The following is a 20,335-nucleotide window of genomic DNA, read 5'->3' on the forward strand; positions in this document are numbered from 1 at the left end:
CCAACAGCGCTTGAACCTTAGCCCTGTCCATGGCCAGTCCCTCGTCGGACAACTTGTAGCCAAGGAAATCAACCTCTCTGACATCAAACTGGCATTTTTCCAACTTGGCGTACAGCCTGTGGTCCTTCAGCCTCTGCAGGACCTCCCTCACGTCCTTATCGTGATCCTCCGGCGATTCCGAGAAAATCAGGATATCGTCGAGAAAGCAGACACACTTCTTGTAGAGGAGACCTGCTAGCACGTGGTGCATAAATGCTTGAAAAACGTGGCTGCCATTTTGGAGACCGAAAGGCATGACTCTGTATTCGTATGTGCCCAGAGGGGTGAACATGGCGGTCTTCCACTCATCTCCTTTCCGGATGCGGATGAGATTGTAAGCTCCACGTAGGTCCAGCTTGGTGAAAATCTTGCCCCTCCTGACGGTCGCTAAAAGGTCGTCAATCTTGGGCATGGGGAAAGCTTTGGGCTTAGTCAAGCTGTTTATGAACCTGTAATCCACTATAAGCCTTTTTTGGGGCGTGTTTTTCTTCTTCACAAAGAACACAGGGCTGCCACCCGCTGCTTTAGATTCCTGGATGAAACCTCGCTTGAGGTTATGGTCTATGAACTCCCGAAGCTCTTGCATCTCGTCTTCCGACATGGAGTACAGCTTGGCAGCAGGCAGTTGCGCCCCTGGCACTAAATCAATCGCGCAGTCGTAAGGTCTGTGAGGCGGCAACTTGTCAGCTTCCTTCTCACAGAAAACCTCCAAGAAGTCCTGGTACTTGTGAGGCACTGTTTGCACCATACCCAGATGCAACTGCTGCTCGGCTTCTCCTCCCTGATCGGTCTGAAAGCAATGCTGAGCACAATACGATGAACAAAAGGTGATCTGCCGCTGGTACCACGCAACCGCGGGACTGTGCCTCTCCAGCCAACTCATGCCTAACACGATGGGTGTGTCCGATAAGTGGGTGACATTGAAACTAATAAGTTCTCGATGGTTGCCAATCTGCATCATCATGGGAGGGGTTTGCTGCACCACTTGCCCCCCCAGCAACTTCCTGCCGTCTACCGTGACCACGTTTAGAGGCGTCGTTGCAGGCAGGAGCGCCATGTTGTGCTGCTTAACGAACTGCAGTCCCACGAAGTCGGCGTTGCTTCCCGAATCGATCGTTATTGGAACCTCGAGGAGTCTCCCATCAGGCAACTGGAGTGTTGCTGTGAGCAGAACTGCCGGTCTGGGAGGCAAAGGGTCCACGCTCTGCAGTGATGCTGGGGGCTTGTCTACAGATCCGCCTGGCTGAGCCCCAGTAGCTCTGCTTCCAGCCAGGCACTGTCGTTTCCCTGAAGCTGCTCCCCTGGTTGCACCTCTGCTGTTACAGTTGCCAGTGCTGCAGTGTGCTTCTGGAGCCTCTGGGGGCACTCTTTCGCCATATGGTGCGCACTGTCACAGATGTAACACTTCCTGGTTCCTCTAGGAGGCTTCGCTTTGGCTGCACCAGGGACAGGGCTCTGGGATGGCTTCTGAGCCCTAGCACCACCAATCTCCATCGGCTCCTCGCTGTCCTTCCCCATTGGCGAGGGGTGCGCACGGCTGAAATCCCTGTGCACAAAAGGGAGAGTCCTCGCTTGCGCACGCGCTTGGGGCCCGTCCTCCTCGTGCCACGGACGTCCCTCATGTCGAATTCCAATAGCTAAAGCCCGTTGCACCACGTCTTCTAGGGTCTGGGGTCTGTCCCCCCTAGCGATCTCATCCTTGATGGGGGGGCTCAATCCCTCCCAAAAAAGATCTCTGACCGGCTTACTGTCCTTTGGCCAATCTAAGGCGGTGAGCAATGCAAAAAATTTAGAGTGGTATTGGCGCACAGTCGCTTTCCCCTGCCTCAGCCCGTGCATTTGACGGCGCGCAATGTCCACATCCACAGAGGATTGAAAACAAGAATCCATCGCTTTGATGAACGCAGTTGAATTGCGACGGGCCGGTCCATCTTCGCGCCACAGATTGCGTAGCCAAGCCCTGGCCTCCCCATGCAGGTGCGAAACAATGAACCCCACTTTCTCCTCCTCATCTTTAAAATCGTGACGGAGTAAATGCAGTGCATATACGACGTCCGCTCTGAAATTGGGATAGTCTTGCAAGTTGCCATTAAAATGCGGAACCAGGGCACCCCCCCTCCGTCCAAGCGCAATGCCCTCCGCTCTGGAACCTGGGGCCCCCGCCCTGTCCGCGTGTTCCCACCTTGCCTGCAAATCCTGGCACGTCTTCTCCAAGTCGTCATTCTTCTTCTGCGAAGCAATGACTGCCGATGTGAGAGCGGTAACCTGATCCCGCAGTGCAACCAGCTGCTCCTCAGCGCTCATGGCTGCTCCCGTTCGTGAGCTTCGCAAAAAAAATTTTTTGCTTTCTGAGAGGGGACTTACTGTCACGGCCACCCAGGACGGGTCCCAGCTCACAAGAGACCTCACTCCGTTGCAGTTTATTTACAGGAAAAGTTTATTGAAGATTTCTGCTTCTCGTACAGTTCAGCATCGTGGCCGTACGTCTGTCACGTTAGACCGCTGAAGTCCCCTCTGACTCCTCCCCTCTTCCACACCAACTTAATAGCCTGGCTCTAGACCACCTCTTCCTCTCCTTTCTTTTCCGCAGGGTCTTCCTGCCCCCCTGGGTTCCCTCTCTCCGTGACTCGCCTGAGGCTGAATCCTCTGCCGCCTCTTCCCCCCTCCTTCTGGCTTTAGGGCCGGGCTCCTCCCCTGAGCCCTCTCCACTTCCGCGCGCCTCTACGTTTGAACTTGGCGCGCGTACGTTGCTGCTGACCTTTCTTTCGACCGCTACACCACCCCTTGTTCTGCTCTCCACCCTTTCCGGCTGAACACCTTGCTCCAACCCCCTTTCTCTGTTCTCTCCTAATCCTGCTCCCTCCGAGAGGCTGACGACTCCACCCCCTTTACTCCGTTCCGGCTGAGACGCCTCTTGCTGCGTCTGTCTTCCACTGGGCTCCTCTCCGCTTCTCCCTTCTCCTCCCTTTTGCTTGATTAAGGTAACCCCCTTTTGAGAATCCTCTGACTCGCTGCTCAGACTCGTGGATTCCCTCAGAATTCCGTCATCTTCTTCCTCATCCTTCTGCCCCTCCTCCCACTCGCTCTCCGTCTCCTCTGTCATCTCCTCCTCTCTCCCAGAAACCCTGACAATAATAATAATAATAATAATAATAATAATAATAATAATAATACACTCATACCTCGGGTTGAATGTGCTTTAGGTTGGGCACTTTCAGGTTGCGCTCCGCGGAAACCCGGAAGTAACGGAGCGCGTTACTTCCGGGTTTCGCCGCTCATGCATGCGCAGATGCTCAAAATGACGTCACATGCATGCGCAGAAGCAAAACGTGACCCGCGCACGTGCAGACGTGCCCTCGCGTCTTATGTTCTGTTCACGATGCGAACGGGGCTCCAGAACGGATCCCGTTCGCATCCCAAGGTACCACTATATTATTATTTATACCCTGCCCATCTGGCTGAGTTTCCCCAGCCACTCTGGGCGTCTCCCAATCGAGTGTTAAAAACAATACAGTATTAAATATTAAAAACTTCCCTAAACAGGGCTGCCTTCAGATGTCTTTTAAAAATAGGATAGCTGCTTATTTCCTTGACATCTGATGGGAGGGCATTCCACAGGGCGGGCATCACTGCCGAGAAGGCCCTCTGTCTGGTTCTGGTTAATAAAGAGATCAGTTCTTTTGCGTTTCTCCATTTCAGTACTATGAACTTAGAAAAACAAATATAGAGGTATATCACTGTATCAGAGATAGTCTTTTTGCCAAATCTCAATTGGTGCAATGAAAGACCTGTCTTCAAGAAAACACTGTAATACAGGGATCTTGTTTTATATAGTACAGATACCCAGAAAGACAAGACATCTGGGCAAGGTTGAAAAGTGCTAAAATAGGGGTTATAAAGGATCTAATCCCAGTCATTTTAGTTATTTTTTAAAGCCATTTTCAGATCTTCAAAGTTCTCTCTCTCTCATCTGTCTCTCTTGGAGCTTTTGCCAAAAGGTATACCACTATTATTCCCTTTATACTGTGAGTTCAAGCTTAAGGCTTCTAAGGCTCATGGCCCCATAAAAACACAGAAAATGTGGAAAGCCTATATTGTCTTTTTTTCTGATAACAATCTTAGCTCTCCTAAGATGTCAAAACAATTCAGCAATTATTTTCTGTAGTGAATGCACAAAATGGTCGTGGGAACTTCAATGGGAAGAATGTAGAATGATTAGCAAATTCTGTGCAATGCTTCTTCCAAGACAGCTGAACATTTCAGAGATCTGAACCACCTTCATTCCTGAGATGTTTGTAACTGTGGGGATCTATTGTGCTGTTATGTTCTGAGTGGCTCAACTGTTTGTCTAACCTTGCTTGCTTTGTGTTTCCTTCTAGGACTGAGCAGGATGCCGGCACCCACAATGTCCTGAATGTGGAGACTGGTGGAAGAAGAGGAGACATTAGTCCACAGACAGCTCCTTTCCCTTCTCCACTGCCTTCTGTTTTGCTTCATTTTTTTCCAGTGGATAGGTTAATGCACAACCATTGCTGGATGTGATTCTTTCGCCATGTGGCTCCTGAGACTAAAGCACCATTTGTCGGTCAATATCTGGACCTTGCTGCTTCTGGGGAGTGCTTGGCTGCCATTGGAAGAAGGCACTCCCAAGTCCAACTCTCCCTTTAGGACTTTCCAGGTCACCGACTGGAGTTTGACACACTTGGTGGTCCACAACAAAACTGGGGAAGTGTATGTGGGTGCTGTCAACCGGATCTATAAGCTTGCAGACGATCTGACACTGATGCGTACTCATGTCACGGGGCCCGTGGATGACAACGAGAAGTGCTACCCACCGCCTAGTGTGCAGTCTTGTCCACATGGGCTAGTCAGCACCAACAATGTCAACAAGTTGCTGCTGGTGGATTATTCTGGGAATCGACTGATAGCCTGTGGCAGTGCTTCTCAGGGCATTTGCCAGTTTCTGCGCTTGGACGACCTTTTCAAGTTGGGTGAGCCCCATCATCGCAAGGAGCACTACCTCTCCAGTGTCAATGAGTCAGGAACTATGTCAGGCGTCATCATTGAAGTCCCAAATGGGCAAAACAAGCTCTTCATTGGAACACCCATTGATGGCAAGTCTGAGTACTTCCCTACCCTGTCCAGCCGTAAACTGATGGCCAGTGAAGAGAATGCAGAGATGTTTGGCTTTGTTTATCAGGATGAGTTTGTCTCATCCCAGCTCAAGATTCCATCAGACACACTGTCCAAGTTCCCCACATTTGATATCTACTACATCTATAGCTTCAGCAGTGAGCAGTTTGTCTATTACCTGACCTTGCAACTAGACACCCAGCTTACCTCGCCTGACTCCACTGGGGAGCAGTTTTTCACCTCCAAGGTCGTTCGGCTGTGTGTAGATGATCCCAAGTTCTACTCATATGTGGAATTCCCCATTGGTTGTATTCGTGATGGCATTGAATATCGCCTGATTCAGGACGCTTACCTAAGCAAGCCCGGAAAGGCACTGGCCAAGCAGTTGGGTATCTCAGAGCAGGAGGATATCCTCTTCACAATCTTCTCTCAGGGCCAGAAGAACAGGGTGAAGCCACCAAAGGAATCTGTCCTTTGCCTCTTCACACTGAAGAAGATCAAAGACAAGATCAAGGAGCGCATCCAGTCTTGCTATCGTGGGGAGGGGAAGCTTTCTCTGCCCTGGCTTTTGAACAAGGAGTTGGGATGCATAAACTCAGTAAGTCTTCCTCCTCATTCTTCTACTTTGTCATTTCTCCTTTTCCTTTCTGCTCTGATAAATCCAAAGCATCAGCTGAGATACCTGTGCTGTCTTTGAGTACGCAGCTGAAGATGTTGCTTAAAGATCTGGGATTTGTTTCAATTAGCATGTGACCTTTCTATTCTCAGCTACAGTATTTTGGTGTTTGGAGTTTTAGGCTTTGGTTATGGGGTATGAGGATAATTATTGGGTGTTGAGAAGTTCCGGCCTCTGGAATGACTTCTCCCAATCTTCAGTTATCCAAATAAAGTTTGTTATGCTGGAGGAATGGGGACTGCATTGATTTTGGAATGTGTTTTAGAGATTATTTGCACAGAAATTCTTGCCAAGACAGTTTTTCGGAAGGATTGAATTGAGAAGAAAGGCAATAAGTAGGAGCATGTGGACCACTAACCATCTAACAGACATGCTGATATTCCATTTATTCTAACCTGAGTTTACTTTCCACTGTTACCATCATGACAAGTACTGGAATGAATTAGGGGGAAAGCAGGTGTCCATGTACAGGAGATATGTCCTGCTGGAAATACAGACCCAAGTAACTGTTAGATATACTGATGTGATAACAGTTGCAGATGATTTGAAGTGCTATTCAAGGTGCAACATGGTGCCCTCTCAGCACCACATAATGATACGGCAGGAATATTAGCCAGCTAGGATGATGTTCCGACTCTACCTGGGTCTCTTGTTTTCTGGTTTTATGCTCTGTCTGATTCCAAATCGGGATAATCAAAATCCTTACCTCTGTAGTTTAGGGAGAGTGTGAGAACAGGACAGCTGTATACTGGCAGTGAGAGGACTCTCCAAATTCATAGGTGTATATGAAACACAACTGGAGTGTCAGGTTTTGAGGCCAATTAGAAGTGAACTCTTGCCCTGGGGGATATGGGAGTGAGCCAGAGTTATGAGTCTGGATATGTTCTTTCTCAACAGAGGGAAAGTTGCCTGCCTATCCTGAGGGAAGCATTTCCCATAGGCTGTTGCTATGGCAAACAGAGGAGCTTTATTGCCCTGTTCCATTGTGTTAAGTCTTTGGCAAGGTAGGGTAAGAAGCCTGCTTTGTTTTATGAGCCATAGCTGGGTTCCTTTTCAGACAATATCAGATATAACTGGGAGGCTATTTCAGCTACTTGCAGTGAGGATAGGAGAGTAATGTGTAAAAGATCTTTCAAAATGGGAATGAAATGGGCAACTTTAAGATTTCTAGGACATATAACGAGTTGTAGAAAATTGGTATAGTTACATCACTTAAAACTCTCAGCTGAACGCAAGGAGATATACATATATACATAGTGCTTGTGGCAGAATCTGAGCTTGGACATCAGATGCCGTAGGTCCACTCCCCAGACCCATATAGTCAAGTGTACTTTGGACTTTGGGCTGATTTTTAATGGATCCATTTAGCCTACTGACCCTTCTCCAAATTGTAATGGTCTGCTTAAATTAAATTTTGTAAATGAATTCAGCTAAAGACCTGGCCCACTCCAAATGCATTTCTAATGGCTTTACAAGAAGCACAATGTTGAGTGGATGTGTGTGTGTGTGTGTGTGGGTGGGTGGGTGGGTGGGTTTGGAGCCTCCCTAAACACTAGCTCCATGTGTCAATGGTAGTGGACCTCAGGATTTAAAATTTTATTTTAGAAACTTCTTTCTCTGTTCTCCAATCAGCAGGCTCTCATTGTAATTAAATCAAAACCATACAAAGCCATAAAACATAATACATCAGCAGGGCCGATAAACATATCAGATTTTAGATCTTATGTTCCTATAGGTGCATGTATGGTATTGGGAACCATAAACCATGGGGTGTGTAATTCCTGTGGCTCATGTATTCCTAGATGCTGCTGCACGTATTTAAAGGAATTACATTTCCCATGATTCCTGACAGCCACAGGATTCTGGTTGTGGGGATTACATTGGCAGCCAATGGATGGAGTGGTAGTACACTGGGCTCATAAGTGGGTATCTAGGGCAGAATTGGTATGGTATTGTAGGCAGTTGTGATTCCGGTAGCAGCTCTGATAGGAACAGCTGAGATCAGAGATACAAAGCATGAAATAAGAGCTTGTGCTGTGCTTCCTTATGCCAATGAACCCATGTTCATGAGAAATACACTCCATTGTAAGGCTCAGTGTAGTACACATAGAACCTTGCCCCCTCTCGTCCTTGGAACATAGTTGCGTGGCAGTGTAGCTGAGAGATAGCATGTGGTCCATGTTCAGCCAGTGAGTTTCATAGCTGAGTGAGGAATTTGAATACACATCTCCATGGCTCAATTCCACCTCACAATATGATAAATAATGATTTACAGCTGCTGTGGAGTAATGGAGATAAAGGGAGAGGGGCATTGGAGGTCTGTTTTGGCAAATTAGACAGTAATCATCCTTGGCCATGGTTTGGACACCTCTTCTTCTTCCCTTTCTCCTTCTCTTTTTAGGACAGATTCCCCAAAGGATGAGTGGAAACCCTCTGGCATGGTGTCAGGGTCCTGTAGGGCCAGGCCTGAAAGTGGTCAGATGTGAGTCCACGTCTGGCTGAAATCAAGGTCTGAAGCAACAGACAGAGATCATAGGGGACAGAATCAAGTATGCCACCGAGGTTGGGCAGACCGTAGCATTCCAAAGGGCAGCAGGAAGTGAGTCTGTTTTGCTTAGATTGTTACTGCAGGCTTGGTTCCTCAGTTTCTGTAAAGCCACCCAGGCTTTAGGTAGGGAAAGGATCGTAGCTCAATGGCTGAGCTCATAGTTTGCATCCAGAAGCTTCTAGTTTTGACTCCAAAGCATCTCAAGGTAGAGCTGTGAAAGACTCCGGTCTGAAACCCTGAAGAATCTCCACAAGTCTGTGTAGACTGTCCTATGCGGTTCAATGCACTGTTTTGGTTTAGGGCAGCTTCCCATGTTTGCCACTATTGGCTCCACAGATCACCTGGTCTGGCTGCACTGATGAGCTGCAGTACCCCTCTTTGGCCATTTATCTGTATGGCACTGCAGTACACAGCAAAGATCAGACCAATAGCTCTCTTAGCTTGAGAGCTGCCCTTGTTCTAGTGCAGGAAGTAAGTCTCCTGTGCTTCATAGAATCTTAGAGCTGGAAGGGGCCCCAAGGGTCATCTAGTCCAACCCCCTGAAACGCAGAAATCTCAGCCAAAGCATCCATGATAGCTGGCCACCCAACCTCTCTTTAAAAACCTCCAAGGAAGCCTTGCTGCTACAGTTTCTGGTTTGAGCCCCCTGGTGCCTTAAGGATGGTAAATAAGAGCTTCGTACATAGTTCTTGAGGGACATGTGCACATGTCAGGAGGGAAAACCTAATGAGTGGTTCCCAAACAGAAACTAACCTCTGATTGTGGTTCCTTTCAGCATTTGAAGCTGCTGACGGTAATGCTTTTGCTGCTTTGTAGTCTGTGGAATTTTAAAGCCCTTAAGGATGCTGAAACAAATGCATTTTGGCTCTAAGTACAGATCTTATGATCGGTCTCCTCCGCTATTTTATTCCCCCCTTTTTTTCTTTTTTCTGTGTTATATGTGCTGTAATGTAAACTTGCAAGCAGTGTGGCTTCTAAAAATAATTTTCCAAAGTGCCTAGCTGTTTTAGGTGTGTGTGAATAATAATAGTGAATAATAACAGGGATATGGTTTTAGAGGAAAAGTGGAAGGAGGAGGGGAGGAGTATTCCAGTCTTGGGGCTGGGGAGTGTTGGAAAGAGAGAAACCCAGCAAAATTATAAGGCTTGGATGTTTTCAAGATTAAGCCTCAGAGAAGCAGCGTATCTTAATAGCATTTGTTGTGGTTTCCTTGCACCTAGGGATAATTTAATCTGAAATCCAGGGAGAGCGGGAGGGAGGGGGAGCAGTAGCCTTCTTCCCCCACCCTCCCTCTATGGCACCTCTGCTGCCACAATCCTAGAAGCTCCCCAGCCTTTGCTGTGGACTGAGGCATTGCCACTTCTCCTCTCTCTTATGAGTGTTCATGCTTCTGCATTCAGAGGCAGGTGCATTTCAAGGCACGACGTCCGGAGCTGGGTGCAAGGGCTTGCGGCATGAACCAGCGGCTTGATGAGGGTCTCTGCCTTGTTTAGATGTCCCAGCAGAAGGAGGAGTGTGAAATTGAGTTACTTTCTCTCTCTTTCTCCGTCCTCTTATAAATTACAGGTGCGGCAGGGGCATGGGGCTGCGTTCTAGGAGCAGGTGGTTCAGCTGCACCCACCTGGAGTAGTTTGTGCACAGGCATCCATGCCAGGCAGCCCCTCCTTCTCCGAGTTCTGAGGGAAACAGCTAACAGCTGCCTGACAAAGTAAAGGGTTTGCTGTCAAGAGTGCTGGGCTCACAAATCTGATTTTGGCTTCAAACTAATTCAATTTTGGTGGAAAATGATGAAATCGTTACACTGCTGCCTGCTGGGTCACATAACTGCTGACTCAGGGGAGGGAGGAGGCTTTCTCTGCTCTCTTCTTTCCCCTCCCCTCATTCTCTCCATCTTTCTTGGCTTGCAGTGCAGGTTTGGGGAGCCAAGTGTAGCTCAGATCAGCTGCCATTCCCCCGAGGTCTGCCCTGAGCAAAGTAAGCGGGAGGCAGAAACAAAGAATGCAAAACAAGGAATGTGACTGTGAATGTATGAAGGCAAGAGACAGTTAAGGGCATCATGTGAGCAGGAAAGAAGACAGCTGCTTTTCGCCACTCACATTCTGGTGTTGGGGAGATTTCGCTGTTCCAGAAAGTCCCTGACTTTCACCAAGAGTCGGTGATGTTGGACCCTGGCTGCCAGGAATTCCCCCTCCGCAAAGAGTTCTTGCCAGTCCCTTGGTTCAAACTTTGCTAGAAACAGGAAAGCCTGAAAGACCTTACTTCCCGACAGATTCTGGTTCCCTGTCTGATTTATGCAGGAAGTCCTGCTCTTCCACATTGAATTGTTTGGCCATGGAAGGGAAGAGGATGCTTCTGAGCATGTGGCTGTAGTCTTGGGACCACCAGAACCAAAGGAATCGTCTCCATTCCCCCTACCTTCCAAAAGGCAGAGCAGGTGGAAGTGTTGTGTGATTGGCAATCTTGCACAATCTTGAAACGAAACCACTGGTTCGCTCCATGTTTGGAGATCTCAAATCTTCTCAAAAAGCACACAGTATGCGTACATGCACAGCTTTAGTAAGGGGTGGGGCTTATGTGAGGGATTTGGTCCAGAGGCAAAGAACTATTCCCAATGCTGCTTGTGCTATTAGTATTTTATAAGCTCTGCAGAGTTGCTGCTTGCTTGGGAGGGAAATACTGCTGATCAGTGACTCATTCATTGGTGGTTTCCACTGAATTTGACCTGGGCCACTGCCCCAGTCTTCTGCTCATTAGAATTGCATTGTATTACTGGGGTGAGATCAAAGGCAGGACTATCCAGGCTTTTAAATAGCATATTATATAGTAGATGTCCGTGAAGCTTCTGCAACCACAGCAGTAATGAAGATAGTATTTGGAAGTGTGGGAATCTCATGTTCCCATATATAAAATATTGCATTTTTATGTGCTCGGCAAAAATGCAATATCCCTGCAATAACGAACGTTTCCTCTGCTAAGCAAATGAGAAACAAATATGTCCATTTATGCTGCAGAAACTGATTGCATGGAAAGGCCTTTAATCTCATGACAGTCAGAAAAGTGAGGAGTGGGAGAGGGGAGGAAGGACTGAAAATGAACTTCATCCACTTGCTTTGAGCCCTGTCATATGGCTTTATAAAGATCCTTTTTCATCAGCTCTACAGGCTTCCCTCCCAAAGGAAGGCTTGTGTTTTATTGATGGCAATTGATTCAGCATGACTGAGCAAGCAAGGGTGAGAATGTGGGCAAGACAACAGGGCTTTTGGATTCATGGCCTGTTCTGTTGCAAAGAGTTATTCACATTCCTGGGGCATGGGCACAGTCTAGTGTCATTTTATGTATCAGAGCTGGTGGTTCACAGAATATTATTTCTTCTCCTTCCCCTTCTTCACACTCCTCAGGCACACATTTTACATGGACAAAGCAGTGTGTGAGCTTGGCAGTTGTCGATACAGGCTGCAGCAAATCCCTTGATTGCAGCTAGTGATGTTACCCAGCTTTGCAATTACCTGCTTTGGAATGTGAATTTCCCCCATAATGCTTGCACTTATTACAACTCGAACTCCATTTCCTTGAGAATCTCTTCTCCAGTCCAAAATGTATAACGTGACTTTGCATGTATACAGAGTGTGCTCTTGTTTTGAGTCCAAGCCCTGGACACTCATCTCAGCTCATACAGAGCTAAGCAAGCACTTGTGGTGAATATTTTTTTAGGGTTCCAATGAACTGTAGGAGCAACCCCCCAAAAACTTTCTCTCCAAAGATCCGGCACCAAATAAAGACATGTTCAGGGATTGCACAGCACCCTTTTCCCTCAAGGCTCTGGAACCTCCTTGGGCTTCGCTGCAGTTTCCTGGAACCTTAGAAATCACCCTCAAGGGGTGTTTGCATAGCTGTCATTAGTGTCTGTGTCTTGGACAAAAAAATAAACGAGGGACAATTGAAAATGATAAGGCAGTATGATATGGTGCAGCCAGCACTATGAATCAATTTAGAACTCTTAAAAAACACGCCAACCATGATTTTTTTTCTAGTGTTCTCCAATGACGCTTGTAATTGCTGACCCAATTCTGCATCGAGCTGAGAGGAGTTCACCCATCACTAATAGCAACAGCTGGAAAAAGCGCTGTTGCAATCACAGTATGTGCTGCTGGCCAGATATGTGCTGGCTAGATTCACACATTACATTTGTCCACACAAGGACATGTCTGAGAGGGACCAAGACTTCTTGTGCAAGAGAAAGTGAATTGTGTGAACCAGTCCATAGTCATTCGCCAGTGGCCTTGTTATAGCTTCTAGGATGCCTAATGCGTTGGTGCTTGGAGGTAATCTTGAACTGCTCAGAGCTGCCTTGGATCCAGGAGGAGAGGCTGCCAGGCTTGGCTGGGAGTTCAGGAGATGTTTGTACTTCTTCCCCCAATGCTGAGGAACTGAACACATTGGCTAGAGAACTCATTCCATCTTGTTTGTTTGTTTCTTTCACTGGCTTGGAACCAAGAATCCACTTGGAACCAGGAATGAAAATGTGACCCAGGCTGAGATGCTCTGCTGAACACTCTGAGTTGCCTTGTGGTTCTTGCTATCTTCTTCCTGTTCCACTGTGAATCCTGGTCAGCAACAACAACAGTACCCCACCCATCTGACTGGGTTGCCCTAGCCACTCTGGGCAGCTTCCAGTAGATATAAAAACAGAATAAAACATCAAACATTAAATCAAACATCAAACATTAAAAACCTTCAGATGTCTTCTAAAAGTCAGATAGTTCTTTATCCGCTTGACATCTGATGGGAGAACATTCCACACGGAGGGCACTTCTACCGAGAAGGCCCCTTGCCTGGTTTCCTGTAACTTCACTTCTCGCAGCAAGGGAACCACTAGAAGGCCCTCGGAGCTGGACCTCAGTGTCCAGACTGAATGATGGAGATTTCTGGGTGCCAAGTTGGCCACCACAGTTTAAAAACCTCTGTCTTAATCCATAGTTAATTCCATTTCCATCTCCCCTATGTGTGTTTCTCCTTCTTGCATACTAGGACAAGTGAATTGTTTTAAGAGCAAGCTACAGTCAAACAATGTAGTTGAGATCACAGAATTGCAGAATTGTAGCGTTGGAAGGGTCATTTAGTTCAACCTTCTGGCCAACAGACATGCTGTTGTGGTGGCTTAAGTTTAAGGTGCCATTTGGCACCTAGCTTATGTATCTAGTTTCTAACACTGGATATATCTAATGTGGAGGATAGTCGTATCTCAAGTGAAAACAAATGCCATAAACAGTGAACTGCCGCTGAGAATGCCATCTCATGCCACCATCTTGCCTGCCGCAAGGGACATTCTGGAAGATCTTAAGTCTCAGGGTGGCAGGGTGGCAGGCCTTGGGAAAGGCATTCGGCCAAGTACCTAGACCCCAGACTTTTTAGGAATTTTGTAGACTGAAGTCAACACCTTGAATCGGGCCTGGTAGCTTACCAGATGTGCAGTCTGCAATGAACACTGTGTTGTGGGATTGCGGTAAAAGTAATTTACTCCTTAACTGATTCCCTTTGAAATCATTTTATTTTGCTTCTGGTATATTAAAGACTTGAATTTGAATCACGGCCTCCAAGAAATATTTAAGTTGAGGACTAAGGTCCTTACACTTCGCTATAAGATAATTTCCTGTCAGCCCTTCACAATTAAGTCCCAGCATAACATTTATAGTGAAGTGAAACAAGGGTGTTCATAGAGTTCTCTTTTCTGTTGAAGATGTCAGGAAGCCCGGAAATGAATGGCCCTAAGGGACAGCTGAATTACTAGCCACTTAATAAAGCTAAACGAATGAATATTGTCTTTCCTGTCCACTCCTTCATTGCCCTCATAAGTGGGCTTGAAGTAAAGTAATGAATCAAGAAGACATCTACGTTTCACCCTGGCAAAGAGCTTTCTCGCTCTCTGTGTGAACTCTTGTGTCCTTCGGCCGAGTCTGGCCAAAAGGCAAGCAAATGCCCAGAGGAAAATAGTATTCTGCCAGCCAATAACAACTGGAAGCTAAGCCCCGCTATTAATGGCAGATTCAGTGTGCACAGGCTCTCTGTGCCTATATAGTGAAAAAACAGGTACAGCTGGAGAATGTGATTTAGGTAGTTGTGAGGTTGGGCCTGCTGTGAACCATGCCAATTTCCCTTCATTATTGGCAGGAGAATGAAGGCTCTTGTTAACCTGAGAGCTGGATGTCTGCTTCAGCAAGCAGTGTGGATGTAAGTGACCTTGTGCTTCAGAAGTGTACTATTGTCAGGAAGGAATTACCTGCCCTACATGATGTGGCTGGCTCTGATAGACCAGTATGAGAATTTCGTATTGCAGCCCATGCCCTTCTGCTCTCAGAAACTGCCCCAAATAAGTTTCCTTCCCACCAAATAGTCCGATTGGATCTGGCCTCTTATTGGTGTGGCACCTGCCTGTGCATCCCTAACGAGTCATTTTGCTGCTAACAAGCTAATTGCTGGCATAATTATTTATTGAGGTGGTGTCGGTGTAGCATGGCAGGCGGGTGGCAGGCACTCTTCCGCAGCCCGGGAATGCAGCTGTATTTGTCGCTTCCCAGAGAGTTTGTTGAGACAAAGCAGAGAAGAGTAAACACCATAAACATTTATGCTCTTGCATATTCAGCAGCAGATGAGGTTGAGGAAGCTGCAAATTGGAGTGGGGAGAGCAGTGTGGAACAAAGATTGCATTGGCTGAGAGGTGCTGCCAGAGCTTAAATACCTTCATTGGTTATGCTCCAGCCCTCCTGGAAGTAGAATTTTTTTATAACCCCCTTTCTACCACCAAGCTATACATTCTAAGAGCTGAAGAAATTAAGACGTAATGCACAGGCCTTGCAGGGCAAAGGTCACGTGACCAAGGTGAAAGGTCCATGGAATAATGATGGGGATGTCACATTCAAAAGTGTATTAGCTCTGTTATTACTTAGTGTCTGTGCGTGGCTAAATTTTCAGAACTCTGTGGAGCACATGGGCTGAATATCATCCCTTGAGATTAATTCATTCCTATCCTGGGGCGCATTCCCCCCCTCTTGCTCCGCCCTGTGCTTCTCTTAGACTGCATATTTCACATTAAGATGTGACCCTGCATTAAACTATGCAGAACAATTAGGTATTTTTATGTATGCCTTTATTGCATTCTGTCCTGGCTTTTAAGTTTTTTAAAATATTTGTCTTCTGAATGTCGGCAAATTAGAGCTGCGTATTTTAAAATTAATTAATGTGTATAAATAAACAATTGGGCAGCGCCCTCTTCCTCCTCACCAAACCGGGAAAGGTGTCATTTCTGTCTGCAGCTAAAGTGGTCCCCTTCTGTCGACTTTGTGAATTATTTCTCAGGCCTAATTACTACTATTTATTATTTGCTGCTTCCTCATCACAAACCTCTGTTAAAATGAGCTGTGGGGAATCAGGAACAGCTGAGCAAGCAAAAGGAGTCACAGCTGCGAATTGGTTTTCTGGGTCTGAGTAGGCTTCCTCAGCTTCCCTGGATTTTTTTTGAATTTTGTTTTTAGTTGCTTTCTCCATCACCCTGTTTACTGAAGTGCAGAGGGTCAGGGGTTAGCTGTTATTGCCTTCAAAGGTGCGGGTCTGTGAGTGACTGTTGCAGTTCTGTGGCTGCCTGCTGAGGCCCTTTAACTGCACAACTTGAGAGGAATTGTTCTATGCTTGGCAGTACAAGGGCGGGAGGAAAACAACCCAGAGGAAAGCAAGCAGGGGTTTGGGCCTGAAAGACCACACATAACTGGATGGTTAAAAAGGCATCCCGGCTGGATACAAATAGGATGCGAAAATAAATGGTTCGTCTTCACAAAGTGTCCATTCTTGCCCCAAAGCTGTGTTTGTATTAGCACCAATTTTTGTTTACTTCTAATCCATTCCCTGCACTGTCAGCCTACAAATGCTCAGAAACCATGATTCCATTGCCAGTGATTTATAGTAGTAGTTAGATTTAACAGATACACAAGTGACCTTTTATTTATTTGGATTTTGGTGCCATTTGGGAATATCACAGTAAGGTTTTGAGTGTATTTGTTTTCAGCAGGAAGGAGCCATGTGCTTGTTACTTACAATTACTTTTTAGGAATGTTCTAATGATTAGATTATGAAGCTTGTGATATTTAAGCTTTTGAGGAAGCCTAGGAACATTTAGCCCTAAGAATCTGTATTAAGCCCCCCCCCCCCGTTATAGCTACTCCCTTATGTCCAGCTATTCATGACTGCCACAGAGATTGAAAGGGTAAGAAGGAGGGAATCCGGTCTCTGTAGTTTCCCCTTGTTGATATTCTTGGGTCTCCTATTCTCTGTTTGGCTTCAGGCAAAGGTTTACACAAGCAGGCAGTCACGCAAGCTTCAGTAACGAGCATCTATTTGAAAGCTATGTGTCAGGTTTAAACTATCTGGAAAATTTCTGTCAGAAATAGAATTCTGCTTCTGTCGCCTCTCACATCCTGCCTAGATAGTACTTCTGGTGTATTGTATTGTAAATCAGAGTTGGTATGAAAAAAATAGAGGTGTGGGAAATTCCATACGGATGTCGGATCTCTGTACCTGTGTCTAGGTTTCATCCAAAATTAGGCGATTGTAAACATACGCACATCATGCTCAAGTCCCACTAAAAGTGTGCATTGGGTTGCAACCTATGTACCTTTGCCCTGGACTGGCTTTTAGGGACTGGTGCATGCTGATTATATCATTGGTGGGTACAGAACCTACAGGACAGTGCAAGCTGCAGCCTGTATGGTATGGGTTAGGCCTGGCTACAGATTGGCTACCCCACTTTTCTGCCCTGAATGTGCCGTTTGGCAGTGAACACATATAAGAAAAGGGAAGGAGGTGCAATAGTGACAAATGAGCTGAGAGTTGTGCACAGCTAAGTGACTTGCTATCCATATAGTGTAGAACTTGGTCAAATATTTCTCAAAGCCAGTTAATTCACCACCCTCAATATGTGTTTTTTAGGAATGTGTGCACATATACAAGTCCTAGATGTGATGCTCTTACTACATTGCAAACTAAAGCTGCCCTCTTTGCACTTCCACTTCAGCCTGCAAATTTAAGTGCACATGGATGCAATTCCCTGTTTGCTAGGAACTTGTGTACTTCTGAGTGCACCTAGGCCCTTTCTTTTAGCAGTGTTCTCTCGGCTTGGCTTGGCAGTTGTCCGTTCTGGGTGTGCAGTGAACCCACTGAAGATTGCTGGGAACTGTATCTCTTTCATTACCGTACTGCTGTATTCTGCTAGAATTAGCAGAGCCCAGGGTTTTTGGGTGTGCACCTTGTGGGTATTTCAACTCACACATTGCCATTCATGGTGTTTGAGTACTTCAGTTATTTCTCTCTTCGGTCTTCCTCTGTTTTCTCTGCATCCCCCAGACCCTGAAATTCATGGTCAGAGACTGCTGGACTAGAGGTTGTCATGGCAACAGCTCTCTTCCTGCTGAGGTGGAGATAGGAACAGATTTCATGGTTCAAGGAATTTCCCCATTCCTGACCCCTCCTTCCCTCCTTCCTTGTGGTGTTTTCTCCACATCTCCCTGTCATCCTCTCTTAGTACCAAGCTGCTAGGCCCGCCTCAGAAGCCGACAGGAGCATACACACTGTGTGTTAACTGCAGACATTTTGCCATCCTTCTTGCCTCCTCCTTGTGCCATGAGCTGTGACAGACTTAGGCTGGGGCATCTCACGGGATGCTTGCAAGGAAGATCTCATTCAAGGTATACTATATGAATGAAAAGGCTGAGGAGGAAAGAAGAGGACTTCTCCAGGCCCTAATCACTTGCGGTTTCCCTGCCTCATTTTTTTTGAACCAAAATGTTGGTGAACCTCAGTTCTGGAGGCAGCTGTCAGCTTGGCAGACTAGGGTTCAGCTTAGGCAAAGGCAGAAAAATCTTGCCCAACGTGTTTGTCTTTTGGTCAGAAAGCAGTGTGTTTGGGCAACTTGGCCCTTTCAGGCCTTGTTTCCTCATTTCAAATGTGAAATAGGTTGTTTTAGGTTGATGTCTGTGAACTGCCCTGAGACCCTGGGTATAGGGCGGTATATGAATTCAATTAATAATAATAATAATAATAATAATAATAATAATAATAATAATAATGATAAAGTCATACCTTGGAAACCGAACATCTTTGCACTCTTTGGCTCTCAAATGCCGCAAACCTGGAAGTGAGTGTTCCGGTTTGTGAATGTTCTTTGGAACCTGAATGTCCGGCATGGCTTCCACGGCTTCTGATTGGCCGCAGGACCTTCCTGCAGCAATCGGAAGCTGTGCCTTGGTTTCTGAATGTTTTGGAAGTCAAACGGGCTTCTGGAATGGATTCTGTTCAGCTTCCAAGGTATGACTGTAATAATAATGTCCAAATGACAAATGGTATGGGGAGACTAGGATTCCACTTTACCTGGCCATCTACCAGCTGCTTGGGAGAGAACAATACAAGTTATTCTTAGTCTAAACTCCTACAGAGTTAGAATCACTTTCCTACAAACAAGACTGCACCAGTTTTTGGAAGTATCAGAATTGGTGATAAAGAAACACAGATTTTGTACCTAGAAAAACTGATTCTGTGACCTGCATTAATTGTGCAGCTCTTCCTATATGTGCCTCTTTATTGCACAATTTATTCTGCTTATGAATTCTGAGAGAGTACTGGGGGCACCAGTCACAAGTTGGCTGCTATAGGAGTGGTGTGGCATAGCACAAAATGGTGGCCATGCAGAGCATGGAAAAACACAATCAAGCCGCTGGGGGGGGGGGGCTGCCTCTAATTTTAAGACCATAGTTGAACTTTTTGACCATATTCAATCATATTGGATAATTGCTGAGAAGTGTTCTATTATTGGGCTAGCTGCTTAAGTGAGTCATGGTCCAGCTAGGCTTTTTTGGCATTATCCTCAGCTCCTTCAAACCCGGGACCCAGTTTTAACCCAAACATGCATTTGGAGACCTAAATCTTTTACCATACATTCTAAATCTTTTACCATACATTTGCATGATAGTAGAGCTCCAGTAGTGACCTACCTTGGATCAGGCTCCTGGCTCACTAGTTGAAGACCAGTGATCTAGATCCATTTTGGCATGGATTTGGCAGATGATTTACTCCACCGGGGTAAATGTTGGCCTGCTGGTTCAGCTGGACTCCTCAGCAGATGCCATTGATGATTCCAGATTGCCAGGCTACCGTGAGGTGACCCCTGTCCTTCTTGAAATATAGTTTTTAGAAGGTGGTACCAGGAAATTTCCTACTCGCACCCTGGTTCATGGCAACCCTCTTGGGCTGCTTGCAGTTCTGAGAAAGAGTTGTTTCTTAAATTGTTTGCAGTTTGAGAAAGCCCTTGGATCCTAATTTTGCTTCTGCATTCCCATGTGGTAGCCATCTTTGGAGGGCAGGTTTCTTTGTTCTGCTGTGCTCTTCTGCACTAGCTTCAAGCTTGTACTGCTGAGGGCTTTTTGAGAAATTCATGGGGCTTTGAATCCAAAGCTGCCAGTCCCCTGCCTCACAGTGCCCCATTCTGGGACTTTCTACTGTGATACATTCAGTGGGAGCTCACTGCCAACCTGGGCAAAGCTAAAGCCATTGCTGTGGTGAAGCCCCCCCCCACCGGCCATCTGGGCAGTGTTAACTGCACTCTTCCTGTATACAGTGGTACCTTGGTTCTCAAACGTAATCTGTTCTGGTACACGGTTTGACTTCCAAAATGTTTGAAAACTGAGGCGCAAAGGGCTGGCTGCAAGTTCAATTGGAAAAACTGAAAAACACGCAGTGGAAGCCGTTCAACTACCGAGGCATGTTCAGAAATGGAAGCAATTACTTCTGGGTTTTTGGTGTTCGAAGACCAAAAAATTCGGCTTCCAAGATGCTCGTAAACAGAGGTACCACTGTACCTCATTTTTTACTACTCCAGTTACAGTGGGAGGTAACTGCCT

At 46.4% G+C, this 20,335-nt stretch overlaps 1 protein-coding gene across 4 annotated transcripts in view; it reads left to right on the forward strand.

Moving 5' to 3' along the window:
* PLXNA1 (plexin A1) overlaps positions 1-20,335 on the forward strand; it is a 311,748-nt gene that overhangs the window by 49,522 nt on the left and 241,891 nt on the right. For all 4 annotated transcript variants that reach the window (XM_081900456.1, XM_081900454.1, XM_081900457.1 and 1 more), the window contains exon 2: positions 4,419-5,770. In XM_081900456.1, the coding sequence (XP_081756582.1) occupies positions 4,592-5,770 (1,179 nt within the window). In that variant the 5' untranslated portion in view covers positions 4,419-4,591. The remainder of the gene's footprint in view (positions 1-4,418; positions 5,771-20,335) is intronic.

The sequence above is a fragment of the Podarcis melisellensis genome (genome assembly GCF_964234715.1).
Source record: "Podarcis melisellensis genome assembly, chromosome: 2".
NCBI lineage: Eukaryota > Metazoa > Chordata > Lepidosauria > Squamata > Lacertidae > Podarcis > Podarcis melisellensis.